Here is a 23,049-nt window from a genome sequence, read left to right on the forward strand (position 1 = left end):
CAACACTTAAATAAAATGTTATTTATACATACCCATGTCATAATTAAAAATATTCTCTAAACCTGAAAGACTATTATGTAAATTGTGATCTGCTTTTATAGCCATTCTGGGTAACACAGGATTTACCAAGAATGTTATCTTAACTCTACGTGCCCTTTTGTTTTACCTTGATGTTCAGGGATGGAAACCTAGACTGTAATCATGGCATCACCACAATTAGCTACCACCCTAAATAATATATTTTACTTAACCTATGAGTAAACTAAATTTCCAAAATAAATCTTAAGACAATTGGACCTCCGTATACATTTCTAATGAAAAACAATGTAATCAAAGGTGGTGATGTTTTGGTTTAGTCCCAGAATGTAGCAGCTAAGTTGTGGATAGTTAGCACGGGAAAATGTACTGTAATCTAATCTACAGAGTAAAAATGAAAAAAGAGACAGTGGCTCTTTCCTCATCATGTAATATTTCCTTCTCTGGAAGCTTCTTAAAGTACGCCATGAGTCTCTGCTGAGAAAGTGGTGGGTGCGGGAGATGGTGATAGACAGGGAGGCCCGGCGTGCTGCGATTCATGGGGTCGCAAAGAGTTGGACACGACTGAGCAACTGAACTGAACTGAACTGAACTGGTGACAGTCTGCCAGATGAAGCTTTCTAATTAGAAAGCTTTGGTACAGAGGAAAGAGAAATAAAAAGTCATGTAATATTTGTTATACTCAAAATAACACTTGTAATACTCAAAATAAAATCCAATGTTCCCAATTTTTGCGTCTTAAGGGTCTTCAAAAACTTAATGGGAGTTTCCGAATTTCTGACTAGTTAAATCAGAAAAGTTTAGGTAAGAAGTGTGCGTGTGTGCAGGGCGGGGGCGGATCATCTCTTCCTGCCCATCTAAAGATCATCCGGGGCGTTGAAGTGAACAGGCAGATGATGTAAATGCGAATCTGTATGTACTGCTGAGTATACAGAAGCCTTTATACTAGAAATGAAAGAGTAGCATTAGGGTGGCAGTAGCTATTGTGGACATTATTCAAAGGAGTTTAATGGGCTTGAACACAGGGAATTTAACAAAAATTACTGCAAATGAGTAACTACTCTAGAAATAAAAACCTCATGAGTGGTAATCCTGTAGCAATGGAACTTAGGGACAGTGTTATTTTAGAACTCTAGCAATTTCATTCATAATTTAGTTGTGATTTTACTTGACTTTATGAATGTATTTAGAACTTCACTTAAGGTTAACTTTTCTCAATTTTCTATGATCTATTTGTTACTTTTACAATAGATTAAAAAAGATACCCAATTTCTGAAGTAGTTCTAATTTTGAGCATATACTATAATAGGACAAATAAGGGTAAAAACTTAACAGAGGCCACTTAAAGGGCATGGATATTACTAGGTAGTTGAGATGAATTAATTTTTCTCTCGAAACAAGTATATCCTTAAAACCAAATCCATGGTATACTTTATTTAACTCTGGTGTGGTAGGTACAGTTTTATAAACGCTAGGGTGCTTTGCTGGGTTACTTACATTTTCTCCCTATGAGATAACTTTCTATTGTTCACCTAGAGTTGTGACCTCATGTTTCGACATTGCATTCCCCAATACAGAAATAAGGAATAAAAAAGAAGGCAGAGTTACCTGAAGGCCACCTTCATTGAGTGCTCTGGCTCCATAGGCAATCCTCTTCCCACCTTCCAGTGTTGGCTGGATGCTGGGGTGGTGTTTCCACCTTTGAAACTCTCTAAATGGACTAAGGTACGGGTTTTGATAGTCCAGACCAACCTTAAAATGTTTATATTTAAATCAGACATTGCTATTTCAAATTATATCAAGATGAAGTATGGGCAATTATTTATCTGAAAACATATACATTAAAAGTCTTATTCTCAAAGGACTTAGAGAAATATATGCAATGATCCAAATTTAATTAAATAATTTGAATAAAATTTCCTTGGAAAAGAAGGGTAAACAATACATACCATGTTTTTATAACTTGCAAACTTAAAATACTTAGAACATATTAATAAATTACTGTACTCTCTAAATCAAAATTAAAATTAAAAAATATTTGTAGGTAGGTGTCATGCATTATATGTCTACAAAAGGAGTTGTAATAATTTATTATTCATTTATCAACACCAACTCTAGAAATCAACTAATAAGCTTTATATAGTACACTGAGGCAAAAATTAAGAAACCGAATATAATCATATTTATAAAGAGGGCAAGAAATATCAGAGGTTATATTTTACATGGTATTATGAAGTGCTGAAATTAATAACCAAGCTTTTTTGCTCTGAGATTAAATCACTATAAAAAATAAACAAAAGGAATGCACTGAACACACCAATAGTGCACAAATTTAACCTATCATGCACAAGTCTAATCGACATTGAACTATAAAGCTGCAACCAATGGCAAGGTGCAGTGACTCATATTGTTTTTCCATTCCCTGTAATGGTCAAGATATAATTTATTGCAAAGATGTAAGTGACCAAGGGGGAGAAAAGGTTCCTGTTAAAAAGTTACAGGTTCAAACCTGGTGTGGACTGCATTTCCAGTGATGGTATGCCTTGGCGGACACAGGCTTCAGGTAGGACAGGTTTGGGCGGGAGTCCTGCCTCTGTCACTTAATTGGGTGTGTTTGGGAAGGTTGTTTCGCCTATGTGAACTTGAGGTTTCCCATAAGTAAAATAAGGATGGACAGACTTCATGGCAATCTTATGGGACAGCATTCCCAGGGAAGCACCCAGCACAGGGTCTGGCGTGTAGCAGAAGTGGACTGATGTTGACAACAGCCATAAGCATTTCATGCATGGATAAAGCAGAAAGGAAGCTTTAAGTGATCAGCCTTTCACAGTCTTCAGATGTGACACCCTGGTTTTGTAACACTGAGGAACACTGACTCTCACAGTGGAACTTCCCATCATGGGCATATGACTCACCACAAAGCCAAGTGCTACCAAGGGCTCCCCTTCATTTAGGTGGTAGAGGAACGAGCCCCCATAGGTGTGCCTGTCCAGGGGCCAGCCGACGGTGTGATCCACTCTCCCAGGTTTCCACTTCTTCTCATCAATAACCCATAGCTTAAAAAAAAAAAAAGGTCTTAGTGTATTATTTAGATATTTTTATGTCACCACACGTACAAAAGCTGCTAAGTTTTATGTTTTATTTATGAAGCAACAAGTGGAAAACTGTAATAAGAGAAACACATAGAAGGCATTTCAAACATCCCAGCAAACTGCAGGGATGAATGGAAGTAAAGAAACGAGTTAGGAAATTCAGGAATGTTTAAGACACTAACCAGGTTCTCAAATGGGTAAGGTGTTCATGTTTGTAGGAAACGCCATAGAGGGGATGAGGTGCTGGTAGCCACCTACACCTGGATCCAGGTGGGGGCCACGCAGGAGTGCTTGCCTCACAAAGTGCACTGAGCCCTGCATGTCAGAGCTGCTACTTTACAGGACAGATGCTATTTTTCAGTAGAAAAAAGTTTATTTCCTCCTGCACTGCCTTCTCCCCACCTGAAGCAAATCGATCATCCTACTTTCAGAAGGGTAAGGTCTAAATTTTATATACAGTTTTCATGTGAAATACTATCTAAAAATCAGACTTTATGTGACATCACAAAGTGTTAAGTGCAATCTGCCAAGTGAGGTCGCTCAGTCGTGTCTGACTGTTTGTGACCCCATGGACTATACAGTCCATGGAATTCTCCAGGCCAGAATACTGGAGAGGGTAGCCTTTCCCTTCTCCAAGGGATCTTTCCAACCCAGGGATCCAACCCAGGTCTCCCACATTGCAGGCAGATTCTTTACCAGCTGAGCCACAAGGGAAGCCCAAGAACACTGGAGTGGGTAGCCTATTCCTTCTCCAGAGGATCTTCCCGACCCAGGAATCGAACCAGGGTCTCCTGGATTGCAGGCGGATTCTTTACCAACTGAGCTACAAGGGAAGAAATCCGCCAAAACAAGCCCTTATTCACAATATAACAAATCTAGTTATGTACAGTATTTGAACCTTTCTGAGTTTTACCCCCAAAAATATTTTTAACAAAAGAATTATAATGAAACTCTTATGCTAATAAACCTAAGGTTTGGGAAATCAGACTAGAGATTGGATAAACTAAGAAAATATCCATTTAACCTAATAAAAATATATGCTGCACATTAAATATATTGAGTGAGTACTCTATAAACTAAGTTATTTTTACATTATAATTTTGAATAAGCAATTCTTATAGGATGTGGTCATCTTACAAAGAGCATATGGATAACAGGTCAAATTCCATTAGGGAAATGGAATTACAATGAAAAAAATTAATGTCACAAATATTTTCAAATTCAAGACTTATTTCAATCAACATTTGACAAAACATATAGAACGTGCAGACACAATTTATATAATAGTGAAATTTGATTAGTTATATTCTTTAGCCCCTTGAAAGAAAGTGAAGTTGCTTAGTCGTGTCCGACTCTTTGTGACCCCATGGACTGTAGCCCACCAGGCTCCTCCATCCATGGGATTTTTCCAGGCAAGAGTACTGGAGTGGGCTGCCATTTCCTTCTGCAGGGATCTTCCCAACCCAAGGACTGAACCCGGGTCTCCTGCATTGCAGACAGATGCTTTACTGTCTAAGCCATCAGGAAAGCCTCTTGAAAAATATCCCAAATATTTTCAGTCATTATGAACATTTCTGATTAATAATAATTACATGACAATACAAACAAGTGTAAGCTTCATCTTGCCACATTAAAATTACACCAGCAAATGCAGGTACCTCCTTCAGCCCGATTCCATAGGTCTGAGGCTCGCAGTTGGCCCTTAAGTCGAACTTCCTGTACAGCTGCTTGGCCAGGTGTCCGTGGCAGCCCTCTGCAAAAATTGTGACTTTAGCATGTAGTTCCAGTCCCCGCTCGAAAGTTGTCTAAGAAATAAGAACATGTTAAATTACAACATTTGACAGTTTTTAAAATGTTCACATTCTGGTTGGTTTTGAACTGAACATGATTTAGATATAGAAGAGAAGGTACAAATATATAACTTTAGGAGTAAAACTAATTGCTGTTATAAGTGGAATTTAAATTTATAAGGCAGTCAATCAATATCTTGTGTCTTTATTATATTTACTTTTTCACTTCAAAAGTACTTGATTGAATGGTTAAGTTTGTAAGAATTAAAACAAACAAACAAACAAACAGAGCATGTTCCCTCTTCCCATTACCTACAAATAAATGTACAGTAAGAAGTGAGGGGGAAGGGCAAAATGGATGAAGGGGGTCAACTGGTGACAGATGGTAACCAGGCTTGGGGTGGCTGTCACTTGCCAGTGTATACAGATGTTGAATTGTAACACTGGATACCTGAAACTTCTATCATTAAAGAACATTTTTTACCTCACACCAGTCAGCAGGGCCATCATCAAAAAGTCTGCAAATAACAAATGCTGGAGAGGGTGTGGGGAAAAGGAAACTCTCCTACACTGTTGATGGGACTGTAAACTGTGCAGCCACTATGGAGAACAGTATGGAGATTCCTTAAGAAACTAAAAACAGAGCGACCGTATGATCCAGCAATCCCACACTTGTGCATAAATCTGGAGAAAACTCTTAATTCAAAAGGATGGAAGCACTCCTATACTCATTGCAGCACTGTTTACATTAGCCAAGACATGGAAGCAACTTAAATGTCCACCAACAGATGAAAGGATAAAGAAGATGTGGTGCATACACACGAAGAAACATTTCTCAGCCATACAAAAGAATGAAATAATACCATTTGCAGCAACATGGATGGACCCAGGGATGATCATTCTAAGTTCAGTAAGTCAGACAGAAAAACAACCATCACCTGGTGCCACTCATAGGTGGAATCTAATTTTTAAAAAATGATACAAATGAACTTATTTACACAACAGAAATAGATTCACAGACTTTGAAGACAAACCCATGATTACCAAAGGAGAAATGTGTGGGGAGGAGGGGATGAATCAATCAGGAACTTCCATTACTGGGAGTGTGAACACTTTTTACATTTACTGGTAACTCTGTGCTTGTCTTGTGTGTCATCCACCGCACGTGCACCCTATAAATAACTCTGCTTAGTACCTCTGAATTTGCTTTTGTCTTCCTCTTACTACACTTCACCATCCATAAACCATGCTAAGAACCTAGCATGTGGAGTGTTACCCAAATATATACACACACCTATGTACTGAGATCTTACATATACACCGAAACTTTTCTGGTTCTTGATGTCACAAAAATACGATCATATAATCCAACTTTTTGTGCATCTTATTTTCTCATCATAGCCCTTCATGGAAATCTCCCAAGTGACTGTGTGGCTCAAGTCTTTCCATGTGGGAACACCACAGGTTGGTTCTTCTGCTAATAGGTAACAGGCATTCACTGTTTCCAGTTCATTTGTGATGAACAGCGTGTTATAAAACATACACCCTGTATACGTGCCCTTACAACGTCGGTGCTTCTGTTTCTGTAGGTTAGGTTTCTAGGAGTGGCACTGCTCCTCCTGGACACACCTACTTTAATTTTACTAGCTGTCCCAAGAATGTCTTCCCTAGAGTCTGAACAAGTCACATTCCTGCCCGCAGTATGTAAGAAGACACTTTCCCTATTTCCAGCTCATGACAGTATGTGTGTGTGTGTGTGCTCAGCTGTGTTTGACTCTTTGTGACCCCATGGACTGTAGCTCACCAGGGCTTCTCCAGGCAAGAACACTGGAGTGGGTTGCCATTTCCCTCTCCAGGGATCAAACCTGCACCTCCTGTATCGGCAGGCGGATTCTTTACCACTGAGCCACCGGGCATGCCCATACCTTTTCTTCTTATGTTTTTGCTAAGGGTAGTACTAACGCATTGCTATGCTAATTTCCATTTTCCTGATTAGTCTCTTCAGCATCTTTTTCTTTTTGATTCAAGAACTATTAACTGAATGCATCCAGTGTACCAGGTTCTATGCTAGGCACTGGGGAAGAGAGGACAGAAAAGCACCATTCCTTCCCTGAGGTGAGGCACAGGGCCAGGACTAAATATCAGTAACTATGTGGGTATACAACGACCAAGTGTGACTGCATGCGTGGAGGAGAGCATGGCGGTGGCAGGGGTTCTGGGGAAGAGCCGCGTCACTGGGGGAGCAGGAAGGGTCTCTATGATGAGCTAGCCTGGGAGCCGCAGACCCTGGACAAGAGACGTCTAAAGACCTGCCTCCTGGTCAGTGCTCACCTGGATCTGCTCTTCTGTCCATTGTTATTTTTTAAGATTCTGCCTGTTTTTCTAACATGTTCTCTGTTTTTCTTGTCAATGCATAAGTGCTCTTTGATATTACTGGCACTCAAATTATTTTCCCCAATCTACTGCTTATCTGCAGTATACCAAAAATACCAAAAAAGTGCTTAATTTTTAAGTCATTTAAAAAGGCCTGTCTCTTATAGGTTTCTAATTTCTGTTATAGGATGGCTTACCTTACACCTAGGTTGTAATTATAACCTAGAGTTCTAACTTTTCTAAAATTGTTTTAAGAAGTCATCAGAATTTTTATAAAATGAAAGTCCAACCCTATCTGCTTCCAGATAGACATGCAGTTTATCCAGCTTAACTTACGCCACAACAATTCAATCTCAGTGAACTAAAGTACTCCTCAGTATATTTCCACTTCCTCTTAGAGGCAACACACCCCTGTGTATGCAAGAGGCAGTCCTGGAGTCATACCACCTCTATTCCAACCCCAGCCCCACTGCCTAACAGGGGTCTGACCCTGGGCAAGTCACTTAACCTCTGAAATGTGACAACACCCACATCAGGATTCGGACAAGGGGCTTCCCTGGTGGCTTAGCAGTAAAGAATCCATATGCCAATGCAGGAGATGCGGGTTCGATTCCTGGTCCGTGAGGATCCCACATGCTGCGTAACAACTAAGCCCATGTGCCACAACTACTGAGCCTCTGCTTTAGACCCTGGGAGCTACAGCTCCTGAAGCCTGCATGCCTTAGAGCCTGCGCTCCACAAGAGAAGCCACTGCAATGAGGGGAGCCCACGCACTGCAATCAAGAGTAGCACCCACTCGCCGCAACGAGAGCAAAGTCCTCACGCAGCAACAAAGACCCAAAGCAGCCAAAAACACACAAACGAGTAAGACTTAAAAAAAAAAAAGAATTGTGACAGTAAGAAGCCTGATAGATCTAAGATTAGAGCTACTGAGTGAGCAGCTGGACAATAATTCTGGGACTTGGGGGAGCGGTGTTTAAAGTTGTGTCACCAAATGAGGCCACTAGGGAGAAAATACAGGCACAGTGAAGCCTAGAGCCCAGATACTTGGAGGATGGGCAGGGTGGGGGCGGCAGAGGATGAGCAGGCAAAGGCAGAAGGGGGCCCATGAAACACCAGGAAGACCAGGAGAGGGTGGAGTGAAAAGCAGGAAGTGTTTCCGGAAGAAAGTTATTCAGCTGTGCCAGCATGCCCACCAGGAGGCCGGGTGACAGGACAGAGAACTGGGTCTGCTCGGCGAGGTGTCTGTGAGCCGTAAGAAGGGCAGGTAGAAGCCCAGCCATGCCAGAATAAATGAGCCGAACAGCAGAGGACACAGAGTCCACCCTTGGTTCTTCCCCTTCCACACGGCCACAAGAAGACAGACTGAAAAACTTAGACTCTGTAGCTCAAATTACTGACATTCCACTGTACTCTTCTATGCTGTTACATCTATATATACACAATATATAAAATATAAAAATGTTTTTACAACTACAAAGCACAGAACACAAAACTATACATTTGGACAAATATCACAAGAACACACACAAAAAGAAAGTATCAGAATGGGAGAATTCGTGTGCTTCAATGTCGTAATATTAAAAGTAAAAATTTTTAAAGACTAAATGGCAATTATAATTAACTGACCATAATATAGAATAGCCATAACACATGAAAGAATATAGGAAAACAATATTCTGTTGTTACTATTAAGCCCCCTTAAAACTAAGTTCCCCTTCTTACACTGTTGGTAGGAATGTAAGCTGGTGCAGCCACTATGGAGAACAGAATCGTGGATCCTTTAGAAACTACAAATAAAACTACCATACGATTGAATAACCCCATTCCTAGGCATATACCCAGAGAAAACCATAATTTGAAAAAAACACATGAACTTCGTGTTTACTGCAGCACTATTTACAATAGCCAGGACGTGGAGGCAACCTAAAATGTCCATCCACAGAGAAACAGATAAAGACGATGTGGTACGTATACACGATGGAAGGAATGTAACTGTGCCATTTGCAGAGACATGGGTGGACCTAGAGACTGTCACACAGAGTGAAGTAAGTCAGAAACGGAAACAAACATTGTATATTAATGCATATATGTGAAATCTAGAAAAATGGTACAGATGATCTCATCAATATTTGCAGAGCAGAAACAGAGAAACAGATGAAGTGCACAAACATATGGCCACCAAGGAGGTAAGGGGAGGTGAAATAAACTGGGACATTGGGACTGACATATACACTACTGATACTGTGTATAATATAGATAATTAACGAGGGGAAGGGGACGAGACCCAGGATGAGATGGCTGGATGGCCTCATGGACTCGATGGATGTGAGTCTGAGTGAACTCCGGGAGATGGTGATGGACAGGGAGGCGTGGCGTGCTGCGATTCATGGGGTCACAAAGAGTCGGACACGACTGAGCGACTGAACTGAACTGAACTGAACTGAACTGAACGAGAACCTACTGTATAGCTCAGGGAGCTCTACTCAGTGCTCTGTGGTGACCTAAATGGGAAGGAAATCCAAAAGAGAGGGGATATATGTAAACATATAGGTGATTCACTATGTTGCACAGCAGAAGCTAACATTTTAAGCAACTGTACTCCAATAAAAATTAAAAAGGAAAAAGACAATAGCAGTCATTTCGCTACCAAACTACATCTTGGACAAGGCTTACTCTCTTTTCAATAAGTCAATAAAAAATACTATATACTACTTAAAAAAAAGTTGAAAATGTAAAAAAAAAAAAACACAGAAAACTGAGTTCCCTAAAGCAAGTTTCTTGATCCAGAATTTTATTCCCTTTCTGTCACCTCTGACCTCACCCTGTGCTCTCTGAACACCAATCAACCTACAGTGACTATAATGAAAATACCTTTAATGTACTACAACTGCTGTTACAGATCCATCATTAGCATACAAACTCAGGCTGTTTCTCCAGTGCGAGATGAGCCCACAAACCCTGGAGGCACGGAGCACCTAGCCAGAGAGTCATAAACCAGAGACATCCTGACTCCCCAGTCAGAGGAAGTGGTTAATCCCAGCTGCTTCTTTTTCCTCTTGGCCACACCATGTGGCTTGCGGGCTCTTAGTTCCCCAGCTAGCAATTGAACCTGGGCCCTCAGCAGTGAGACTGCCAAGTCTTAACCACTGGACCCCCAGGGAATTCCCAATCCTAATTTCTTCTGCTTTAAGGCACCCTCAGCTCAAAAACCAGGCTGGGGTGGATCTGAGAGGGGGGCTTCTTTCCCCATGCTGCTTGGCATCCTGGAATAAAGCCTTACTTTGTCATAAACTCCTGTTCTCAGAGTTTCAGCTTTCTGTGCTGCAGGTACATTCCACACTTCGAGAAGCAGTATGAGATGATAGTTGTCTGCAAACCTGTCTATGCATCAGAATCCCTGGGGCCAGTTACAAGACAGCTCCTTGCCCCTGCCATAGGACAGGCTGAGTCCCACAACCTCACGTGATTCTGTATGGCTAGGTAAGCCACCAGGAGGAACGGTGAGGCACTAAGACTTGAGAACTTGGGCCCGTGCTTCTCTCTAAGCATGCAGGAGTGAGAAGCAGGAAGACCTGCTGGGGGAAATGCTAGACTAGAGGTGCAGTTCTGTTGTATAATGGGAGAAAAGGACTAACTAGGAGGTGACCCATCTTTCCTGAGGCCCTGGCATTACCTGGCACTGCACCAGTCTTGGCGTAACCCTCCATGATCTCAGCCTTCAAGGAGCCTTTATTGTAGTTCAGAAATTAAGACAATAAACAAACATGAATAGACAAGTTTGTTTATTAAGATGTTAATCTGTGTTTTGCTCTTGTTATAGGAAAGGAATGTTATTTTTCCTTGTCCTTTCCAAGGGACCTAACAGAGCTGAGATTCACGTATTAAGAGCTCTTCTTTTACAAATTCAAAAATAATGAGCTGTAAAAACTGGAAGGCCATTCAGGCATATTTTGAAAGCAAGAAAGGCAATCAGTCTTGTATTTACCAAAAGATGTCAAAGATTCAATCCACATTACTGACAGTAGTGATGCAAATGACTCTTGTACACAGAAGTGGAGGGCTGTGGAGGGGAGCTGAGCAGCTGACCCACGTGTGTATGTTTTTTGATTTTCCTTGAACTGGCTATAACATCTTACTAATTCCCTCATGAATAAATGAATGAAATAATATCTGTGACCTATGTTCGTTTTATATTTATACGAATCATGTTTTTACCTTTTAAGAAAATTGTTCTTAAACATGTTATATCCACTTATCTAAATTATATTTAATTCAAAGATGTTTATTTTTTAACAATGAGACAAAATTCCACATTAATAACTAAACACTAACATGCACTTAATTAACGCGCAGTCTGCAGCAAGAGTAGATCATTGAGTGTGAGTTAATTTCATATTTTACTGTTAGTCTGCTGAGCACGAACTGTCCACAGGCTCACCTTTGGTGCACCATCTTTCTGTATCCCTACGTCATTTGTGGCAATTCCTTTCACACTGCCATCTTCATGAAAAAGGACCTAAAACAAAAACACTTTTCATTATCACCTAGAGACTCATAACTGCCTTGCAAAGAAACAACAAACGGCTTTTGGTTTTTAGAAGGTGAACTTATTCTCTAGATTATAGAGACACAGGCTTAAGAATGTTCAAGCAAAAATAAGAGATGTGCTTTTAAGATACTCCCTTCAAGATCAAACAGAACTCAGCTCCAACAGCTGGAAATGGAGGAAGTGTCCCAACCTGACGAGGAAGAATGGGAGAGCTACTGAGAAGACACCAAGGAGCCAGGAAGATGCAATGGGAGGCCATCGGCCACGTTCAGAGGTCAAGGGCATATATACAGAGCCTGGACGCAGGGCCTGTGACACACTGGACTGTCAGTTGGGGGCGCTGAGGACAGTGTCAGCCTCTTCCCCAGTGAGCCCAGACCCCAAAACCAAACACTCGAACAAGACAAAACAGAGTGGGGCTGAAGACAGCCCAGGGGTGATTAAAACTTATTTCTGGACCACAAAGAAAGAGGGAAAACTGGTCAAAAGTGTGATTGTGAGGATGAGGAGGAGCAATTCTCTCTCTTGATCAGTTTCCGTTTCTTCCAGAGGAAGATGCTCTTTGGACAGGAAAGAACTAGAACCTCATGCCAGGAAGCATGAGAGTGAAAAGGTGAGACGAGAACCAGTGGCAAGGCACATGACACCTTGAAAACAAACCCACGCTAGGACAGGGCTGTGGCCTGGACCTGTAGCTGGGCCTGGGCAAATAGGGAACTGCGGAGGAGAGGAGAGCTGCTGGGGACTCTGAGAGAGAGAGAGAATGTGTGTGTGTGTGTTTGTGTGTGTAAACCATGGATGCCACAAACCACCTACTTGTGGCTTGGATACTGATTCCCATTAAGAACAGTTTATTCGGGAGAAATGCAAACCCAAATCCATGTGTACGAACTGGAACCCAGAAACCAGTAGTAGGACGTGTAGTGCCGAGGCCCATGTGTTTTATTTGGCTTACATCTACTGTAATGGGAAAAACAAAGATGGTTTTAATTTCACTGGTGACAAAAAGGACAACTCCCTCTCCTATCCAGATTCTTTCAGCATTTCCTTTAGAAAACTCGACTGTAAATTCTTTCTGTCTCTCTTAGATATATGGGAATCATATAAAAAGCTAAGTAAGATTCCTGGTAGTTCAGCATCTTAGTGTTTCTTGGGTCCTCAGAGACACATCTGACATATGACCACAGAGGATGGTGTCTAGTCTCCCTGTCTCTGGGGGACAGTCTGGGCTACGTGCCTGCCTCCACATCGTCACTCGCTGCCAATCAAAAAGATATAGGACGCTTTATTTTTCCCTTTGGAGAAAGACGATTAACATGTATGTAATGGACTGTATCTGTCTGGCTGAGTAAAAGGTTAAGAGTTCTCTCTTTCTTGGCAACCTCCCTAGCAGATGGCCTGTCATTGCTCTGCAGTCTTGGTTTAACGCTCATTCAGTAATAAAACTGCTTCACTCTTGTTTATAATTTGTAGAGGTGATTTTTTTTTCTGGCTTGGCAGGAGATTTTATTTTTAATAATTTCCCCAACAACAACTAGTGAGACTCTATATAGTGAGATGTAGTTACCAGAGTTATTTTGAAGGAATTATTGGAAGCACAGTTTATAGAATGAAAATGGCAACCCGCCTTGCTGTAACCAGGCTTGAAGTAGTTGATTCACTCTGGGTGGCAATGAGAATACTGCAGCAACTCAAAATATGTAACATGGTGGTTGTAAGCATTGAGACTATTTAACCTGAAAAAAAAAATCACCAGAGAAGGTGGGGCAGGAGAGCAGGGCATAATAATTGGAAAGCTGTCCTTGGGGGAGGGCACAGATTTGTTCTACACACTGCAAGAAAGTAAAGAAACGTCTACTCAATTTACAGAAGAGAGAATTACCAACAAGCCATACATCAGAGGCTTTTTTCATTCTAGGTTGACCAGTCACCTGATGTGGAAAAATACCAGGACTTCAAGTACTCTTTGGATTGTTCCTGCTAAGACTTCTTCTGATCTTACAACTCTAATATCCTATGGCTTTTTGAAAATATTTATCTATTTACTTCTGTATCATTCTTGGTTTAGTTTCAAAAGAAAAAGAGACCACTTCTATCAGCATTAGGAAGAGAGAGGCACAAACCTCGGCAGCTGCGTAGCCAGGGTACACCTCCACACCCAAGGCTTCCGCCTGCTCCCCCATCCAGCTCACCAGATGGCCCAGGCGCACGATGTAATTGCCGTGATTGTTCATTGGGAGACCTACAGACAGAGGCTGGATTCAGAAGTCTGACTTCTTAGTGGGAAGTCGCAAAAACCTAAATACTAAATTTAGAAATTCTAAGGTCTAATTTCTGCATTATATACACGCATCATCTTCTGGCCATAATTTCAATTTCTTTCCTAACAATTTTGGGTCTAGAGTTCAAACTATTACATTGAAAACAACGTTACAGAACTAAATCAGAAATTCCTGGTTGCTTTACAAGACTCTCAGTGAACCTGGACTGGAAGACAAAAAAGCACTGGGCTCTGGTCCTGCTTTCTTTTCCACTAGCTAGCTGTGTAATTTTGGGCAAGTCCTTCAGGTCTCTGGGCCTTTCCTTTCTCATCTGTAAATGGAAAGGATTTAACCAGATGAAATGTAGTTCCTTCCAGCTGTGGAATTCTGTAAGTCCACAATATTTATCATTCTTTACCTGGAAGAATTGGCACAGGAATTCTGTATTTCTCTGTTAAAATTCCAAATCTATCTTCTGTTACAGGAGTGTTGAGAGGGGCCTGGAAACAAAAGGAGGAGAGAAAAGGGTGTTTTGAGTTCATATCTGTAAGGATAAACACAAAATAGTAAAATAATATGTCAAAAAGGAAAGAGAACTGTCTTCCTCACTTTTCTTCCGTCACTTCCTTTGGAAAACCTGACACTGTAAACCCTTTGTCTCTTTGAGATGCATGGGAATCTTTTAAAAAACGAAACAAGCCAGTTTTCATCTCAGGACTGTCTTTCTTGGGGGACCTGGAGCCACCTTTGAGTGGCTCAAGGAGGCTGGCCTCCTGTCTCCCTGCCTCTGTGGAGGTCAGGCTAGATACTGGCTCCAGTGCTCAATGGACACAGAAGAGAGGCTTTATTTTTCTTTGGATAAAGACAATGAACAGGTGTGGAATGGATCGGATCTGCCTGGCTACATGAGGCTTTGATGTGAAAAATGTTTTCTATTAATATTAGAATTGCTATTTTGTCAATACTAATTAAATGATGCCTATTTCTGAAATACACTGAAGAGAGAAATTAGGCATAATTATAGCATGTCAAGTTTCAAGGAGTCTGCTACTTTAGAAGGAAGAGCACTGTCACTTGTGCAAATCCCCAGGTCGGCACACCCAGCCTCAGCACTAACCTCCCATCCTCAGCACTAACCTCCCAGCCTCGGCGCTAACCTCGTTCCATCTCAGCCTCTCCGCCAGTCCTCGAGAGGTGTCCTCCTGGAGCCCCTGCCTGGGAGGCGACAGGGCCTGAAACAGTGCCTTTGCTTATGACTCCCGTGTCCCAACCACGTTCTGTCTGTCAAAACCTCTCCTTTTCTGCTGCTCTTTGGAGCTCCTTTCTGTTTGCTAGATAGGGTGCTGCTCAGAGTCACTGAATGAAGCCAATTTGACCTTTAGATTTACTCAGGTGAATTGTGTTTGTTAACAGTTTTCACAACTGTTTATATAGAATATTTAGTATTCACAGATACTAAATATTCTAACCTTGAATACTTGAACAGAAATGATATAGCTCATCTCACAGAAGAAAAAAGTGAGATCCACAGAGTGTAAGATTTTAACCGAGGTCATACAAACGATGAGCACAGTAAGACTAGCACTGGGTTCTCTGTAAAGCTCACCAGTGACGTGTCTGCTTAGGTTATAAGTCTTACTAATGTATTTCTTCAGAAAATTAGATTAAATTACCCTCTTTGGCTTTAGGTATAAAAAAATAGGATAGTTATAGAACATTTTATTAAGAACAATGATATAAACACCTATGGAGTAAGTTAGGAAATACCCTCAAAATAAAAAGTGAAGTCGCTCAGTCGTGTCCGACTCTTTGCAACCCCATGGACTGTAGCCTACCAGGCTTCTCCGTCCATGGGATTCTCCAGGCAAGAGTACTGGAGTAGGTTACCATTTCCTTCTCCATGGGATCTTCCCGACCCAGGGATCGAACCTGGGTCTCCCGCATTGGAGGCAGACGCTTCAACCTCTGAGCCACCAGGGAAGCTGTATTTCATTCAAAGACCTTCTCAAGATAATGTCTTCTCATAAATCCAGTACACAAACACAACATGTATAAGGCATTATGTGAAAATGAGTTAATTTAAAAATTATTAACTATATTTGATGTTAGTCAATTTTTTTGGCCGTTTTAAAATTAAAAACCTATCTACAGTTACCCTCTAAGAGCTATAACCAGGTGAAAAGGGTTCTCCATATTTCTTTCATCTGGACATAGAAATACAATTAAGATGAGACTCGGTATAAATAACAACTTTTCATACTCCCTTCTCCTTCCAGTCTGGGAACAGCTCTTGTAAAGCTCGTGGATCCAGGCACGCCCCTGAGAGGGTGTGAGCGCCTATCTGAGCAGCTTTCTCCACCAGACACACGCGGATGTCCTTCTCGTGCTGGGCGGCCAGCTGCTTGAGCCGTGCGGCTGCGGAGAGCCCCGCAGGCCCGGCACCCACAATCACCACGTCCGCCTCCTCTGCAAACCGCTCCATGTTCACTCCTGGGAGCGAAGAGGATTTAAACACGCATGACAATTCTGGGATGACTACGACCTGATAAAATCACAAGGTTGGGTTATGACTACTCACTATCCTTTATAGCATTATTATTTTTTTAAATAAACTTTTTGTTTTGTATTGGGGTATAGCTGATTAACAATGCTGTGATAGTTTCAGGTGAATAGCAAAGGGGCTCAGCCATACATATACACATATCCATTCTCCCCCAAACTCCCCTCCCATACAGGCTGCCACAAGGCATTGAGCAGAGTTCTCTGTGCTATACAGTAGGTTCTTGTGGGTTATCCCTTTTAAATAGTGTACGTAACCATCCCAAACTCCCTAACTATCTGTCCCCCCATTCTCCCCTCCCCGTCACACCCCCCAAACATAAGTTCATTCTTTAAGTCTGTGAGTTACAGCATTATTTATATAAATTGCCCCTCTGCTTCCTGCGAGAGCTATACAAAGTATATTATTGTTTCAGCAGAATGTTCTCTGTTTGAGGGCATTATCATACTTCAGCTTCCATAAATCAACTTTTATTACCGAGATCTATTAGTGTAGTTTGCAAATATTTGCTTATCTAAATATTAATATGTAACAGATTTGATAAAGTTATAAAATATTAGGTGATTTTATGCTATCACGAAAAATATAGTATCAATATTTACCTCTACAAAATGATACAAAGTTTCTAGAAAGATCTCAACAGTTTCACAAAAATGATGACTTACCTTCCCATCGTTTGTCCTGATCCCGGGGATAGACTGTATAGTGGGTAGTAATTCGAGGTACAACAGAAGTTGAAGACCATCGTATAGCACACAGAGGGAGGTAATTTTTCTTAATTTTTATGGCATGAAAGCACTGGTATACTGCACAAAAATTAGGAACAGTATTATTTTTTCAAACAGTTTTTCTCAGGAGTAGTTTGAAGAAAATCTTAAAGCGCACACACACACACACACACAATCTAGGACTGGGGATCTGATCTGCTTCCTGTTTGTTGCTGTTTAGTCACTAAGTCATGTCCAACTCTTTTGCGACCCCACAGACTGTAACTTGCCAGGCTCCTCTGTCCATGGGATTTGTCATGCAAGAATACTGGAGTTTTCTGTTAATTAGCCCTAAAACCTTAAAGAATCACTCAACTGTTATAGGTTTCAGTTTCCTCATTCAAAAAAGTAAAGGGTTACCAGGTGATCACTAAGGTACCATCTTTTTTTTTTTTTTTTTAAGTCTTGCCACACAGCTTACAAGGTCTTAGCTCCCTGACCAGGGATTGAACCCAGGGCCATGGCAGTGAAAGTGTTGAGTCTTCACCACTGGATTGCCAGGAAACCCCCCCAGTAAGGTAACTTGTGAGTCCATGAGACGCCTTCTCTTTGGAAACCTGTTTATCTTATGGCCACATCAACATTGCACACATTCAGTCAGTGAACAGTTAAAGCTACACTGCAGAGCCCTTAGCTGGGAGAGAACTGAAGCAGACTGTCCTCTTTCCAAGGTAAACAATTCAGTTGGCTATTCCTCATAAAGCAATGTTCACAAACTAGAACATTTTAAAAGCTTTTTAATAAGCTAATCTATTCAATTTACCTTATGTCAAGCTTCACCTATAAACAGGATAACCATATAATTTACCACCTAAACCAGATACTTGGAGAGCACTACAGTGAAAGTGAAAGTCGCTTAGTCATGTCCAACTCTTTGCGACCGCATGGACTATACAGTCCATGGAATTCTCCAGGCCAGAATACTGGAGTGGGTAGCCTTTCCCTTCTCCAGGGGATCTTCCCAACCCAGGATCGAAGCCAGGTCTCCCACACTGTGGGCAGATTCTTTACCAGCTGAGCCACCAGGGAAGCCTTTCGTGGTCAGCGCCAAGGGAGGTGCTAATGGTTACACCGGGACCACGCTGGCAAACGGCGCTTCAGGGTTGGCTTCATTTTAAATGAAGGAGACCCACCTTCTAGCTGAGTTAATGTATATATTCTTTGAGTTAGCAAATAAGAATTTTATGGAAATAAACACAAGTGTGCCAAGATTTATCTGCAAGAATGTTCATTAAACTTCCATTGTCCTTAAACCTGCACCTCTCTCTCCTCCGTGCCTTACCTGAAACCGAGCACAGCAGGCCTCACAAAAAGAGAGAACTAGTGAGGTGGGAAGTGCCTCAGTTTCCGGCAAGAAGTTCTAAAGTCATCTGTGTTGTGTTGGACCTTTGTTCATTCACTCAGGTTACAATAAAGAGAGGTCTTTTCTCTTCATGCAGATGAATCCTTCCACCTGGATGATGACTCTTTTCCTTCCCATCTTCTTAGAGATATTCCTACTTTAAATATTAATACCCTCCTTTAATCCTGGATCTTCAATTTCTTATCCCCTTCTCTAGTACTCCTCTCCACAGTGATCCTTCCCTTAATAATAACAAAAATAAAAAGACAGAATCCTTCATTGGGAATAGCCCTGAATGCTATCAAAACTTACATATGGAGCTATGGGAGTCTGTCATGGGAGGAGGAGTAAAATCATCAAAGGAGCAGAATAAAGAGTTCATAAAAAGGTAGACTACATATAAGGATTTGGTATATGATAAAGATGCTTTTTCAAATCAGGAAGAAGAGATAGTTCTTCATTAAATGGTCAGATACTGGCAGAAAGTTAGCTCTTTCGTAATATCAAAATGAATTTCATTTGATCAATGATTTTAATAGAAAAAAGTGAAAGTATAAAGGATTACAGGGATAAATCCACAAATTATTTGAGTCTCTGCTTTTGAGTGTGGTTTGCACTTCAGGATCAGCTTCCAGTGAGTAGAGTGTGGCAAGGAAAAATACATACTTTACAGTGGAGAGCCATGACAGACACTTCGACCAAGTGACCAAGTTTACCACTACTGCAATAAGCTATATTAGCATCACATGATGTGATGTGACGGGAAAAGCTCCTCACCTCTGTGGCACACCTCCCCCAAGTCTACAGCCTTGATCTAATTGTGAGAAATCACCAGACAAACTCAGATCAAGGGGCGTCCAACAAAACGCCCGACCAGTGCACACTGAAGGTGTCAAGGTCATGAGACACAAGAAAAGACAGAGGACGTGCCACACTGAAGTAGACGTGACAGGAGAAGACGTGACAACTAAAGCATGGTGGGGACCAGGCCTGGGTCCCGAACAGAAAAAGAATCTGGATAAAGGCCACGGTTTAGTTAATACTGTTGTATCAGTGTTAATTTCTTTGCATTTGATGATTATTTTATGGATATGAAGTTAAGCTGGATGAAGGTGATAATATCGAGAACTCCTCGTGCTATCAGAAAAGATTTTTAAAAGAGTGTAAATGCTTGTGACCTTGGATCAGGCAATAGCTTCTTAACTATGACACCGAAGAACAAGCAACAAAAGAGAAAACAGATAAAATGTACTTCATTGAAATTAAAATCTTTTGTTTTCAAAAGATACCATCAAGAAGGAGAACAGATAACTCATGGAAGGGGAGAAAATATGTGCAAATCATATCTCTGATGAGGGTTTTGTATCTAACATATACAAAGAACTCATTTCTAGTAAAAAAAAAAAAAAAAGACAAATAACATGATTAAAAACATACAAAGAACCTGAATAGCTGCTTCTCCAAAGGAGATAAACAAATGCCCAATATGCACATGAAAAGATGCTCAATATCATTAACCATCAGAGAATAAGATACCACTTGATATCCACTGGATGGTTATAATCAATAAGATAGATAACAAGTGTGGGTGAGGATGTGGAGAAACTGGAACCCTCCCCTACACTGCTGGTGAGAATGTAGATGGCGCAGCCACTCTGGAAAACAGTCCGTCATTTCCTCAAAATGTTAAGCATAGTTTCCATGTAATTCACTCTTAGGTATATACTCAAGATCAAAGGAAACACGTCCATACAAAAACTTCTGCATGAATGTTCATAGGTACATTATTTACAGCAGCTCCAAAGTGGAAATGACCAAATGTCCATTAGTGAATGGACAAATAAAAAGTGATACTGAAATACTATTCAGCAATAGAAAGAAGTACACATGGCCAGACCTTGCAAACATTAAGTTAAAGTGACTAGAAGCCAGCCACAAAAAGACCACATTAGGGACTTCCCTGGTGGTCCACTGGCTAAGACTCCGTGCTCCCCTTGCAGTGGGTCCAGATTCAATTCCTGGTCAGGGAACTAGGTCCCATAATGCTGCAACTAAGAGTTCACATTCCACAGTGAAAGCATTCACACGCTGCAGCTAACGATCCTGCATGCCACAACTAAGACTAGGTGCAGTCAAATAAATCTGTATTCTTAAAAGACCACATATTATATGATTCTATGTATACAGAATATCCAGAATAGACTAATTTATAGAAATAGAAAATAAATTAGTTACCTAGGACTGGAGAGTTGGGATTGATTTCTAATGGGTATGAGATTTCTTCCTGGGATGATGAAAATGTTCTAACACTGTGTGATGGAACTTTGCAGAACTTTGTGGACATACGAAAAACCACTGAATGGTATACTTCAGATGATGTAATGACATGGTATATAACTTACATCTCAATAAAACTGTTATTATGGGAAAGATATTATGGGATTATGGGAAAAACATTTATAATTTTTAGAAAGAAACTTGGATTTGGAAAAGTTTTTCTAACTATAGTTAAAAAAATCTCAAAAATCATAAAATCATTTAACTAAAATTTTAAACATCTATATGACCAAAAAATGACATAAATAGTGTCTTATTTGTATTCTTCAGGAGATAGCATACTCCTATTTATTTTCATTTTTGTGTGCTAAATCTCAGTGCTAGCCTATATATAGGTATAAATATTTGTTGAGTATCAGTCCTTTTTATATTCCTTTTTATCAGAGTACTTACTTATGACTGACTCATGCTATTATGAAACAGGTTAGTCCTGTTTTATTGTAATTCTCTGTGAAAAGGCAGGCTAGAGTCATAAATGAGAAGGATTAAAAGGCCAACAAGAGGGAAAGAAAAGCTAAGCCACAGGCTGGGAGGAAATATCTGCAGAAAACATAGCTGATAAAGGGCTGACATACAATATACACGAAAAACTCATTCATCAATAATTCAACAAGAAAATAAACAGCTCAATTTAAAAACAGGCAAAAAAGATCTGGACAGACACCTGGCCAAAACAGTTATTCAGATGGAAAATAAGTGTAGGAAAAGACGCTAAACACCCCGTTTCATTAGGGAATTGCACATTGAAACAACTGCAAGCTGAAACACCTATTAGAATGGCCAAAACCCAGAACATGGAGACCACCACTGAGGAGGTGGAGCTGCAGAACTCATTCATTACTTCTGGGAACGCAAAACGGTATAGACACTGTGGAAGACAGTTTGGCAGTTTCTTACAAAGCCAAAAATACTCTTTTCCCTCCTCCTTTAAACTCTTTTATTAAGTAAATACTTTATGATCCAATGTAAGTATTAAAATAACACAATGCTGAATAAAAGGGAAAGTGAAAATGCCCCTTCTCAAAATGTTTCCAGAATAAATGAATGCAGGACTTCCCTGGTGGTCCAGAGGTTTAAGAATCTGCCTTGCAATGCAGGGATGTGGGTTCGATTCCTGGTTTGGGATCTAAGATCCCACATGCTGCAGAGCAACTAAGCCCATGCACACCTACTGAGCCCATGTGCTCTGAAGCCCGTGTGCCACAACTACTGGAGTCCATGCACCACAACTAGAGGGCCTGCATGCCACAGCTGAGCCCGTGTGCCACAACTGGAGAGTCCACGCACCACAACCAAGGTCTTGCCTGCAGTAACTAAGACCCTGCTGCTGCTGCTGCTGCTGCTGCTAAGTTGCTTCAGTCGTGTCCGACTCTGTGCGACCCCAGAGATGGCAGCCCACCAGGTTCCCCCGTCCCTGGGATTCTCCAGACATGAACACTGCAGTGGGTTGCTATTTCCTTCTCCAGTGCAGGAAGGTGAAAAGTGAAAGTGAAGTCGCTCAGTCGTGTCCGACTCTTCGCGACCCATGGACTGCAGCCTACCAGGCTCCTCCGTCCATGGCATTTTCCAGGCAAGAGTACTGGAGTGGGTTGCCATTGCCTTCTCTGAACTAAGACCCTACATAGCCAAATAAATAAATCTGAAAAGAGAGAAAAAATGAGGCCATGCTGCGGTCCCCCCGCCAGCCCTTCCTCCACCTCTGCCTCCTCTACACGAGCCAGGCCCTCTGTCCCTGAGAGGAAGCCATATTCGGTCTCCTTCGCGGGCCCGAGGTGCAGCCATGGCAAACAGTGGGGACACCCATGCCATTGGCAGTGGCAGTGCGGGCCAGGCCTCCACGGGAGCTGCGATGGCACGATGGGTGCTGTCGGGAGCGGTGGCCCCATCAGCCCGGCCTCAGTGCCTCTCGGGGACCTCGCACTCATCACACTCATCTTGG

At 41.4% G+C, this 23,049-nt stretch overlaps 1 protein-coding gene across 2 annotated transcripts in view; it reads right to left on the reverse strand.

The window, feature by feature from the left end:
- ETFDH (electron transfer flavoprotein dehydrogenase) overlaps positions 1–23,049 on the reverse strand; it is a 39,223-nt gene that overhangs the window by 4,846 nt on the left and 11,328 nt on the right. For both annotated transcript variants that reach the window (XM_052654553.1, XM_052654554.1), the window contains exons 2-9: positions 17,330–17,470; positions 16,365–16,594; positions 14,523–14,604; positions 13,967–14,085; positions 11,733–11,810; positions 4,787–4,933; positions 2,952–3,092; positions 1,645–1,788 (exon numbers count right to left, since the gene is read on the reverse strand). In XM_052654553.1, the coding sequence (XP_052510513.1) occupies positions 1,645–1,788; positions 2,952–3,092; positions 4,787–4,933; positions 11,733–11,810; positions 13,967–14,085; positions 14,523–14,604; positions 16,365–16,594; positions 17,330–17,470 (1,082 nt within the window). The remainder of the gene's footprint in view (positions 1–1,644; positions 1,789–2,951; positions 3,093–4,786; positions 4,934–11,732; positions 11,811–13,966; positions 14,086–14,522; positions 14,605–16,364; positions 16,595–17,329; positions 17,471–23,049) is intronic.

This window comes from Budorcas taxicolor, chromosome 17 (assembly GCF_023091745.1).
Source record: "Budorcas taxicolor isolate Tak-1 chromosome 17, Takin1.1, whole genome shotgun sequence".
Taxonomy (NCBI): domain Eukaryota; kingdom Metazoa; phylum Chordata; class Mammalia; order Artiodactyla; family Bovidae; genus Budorcas; species Budorcas taxicolor.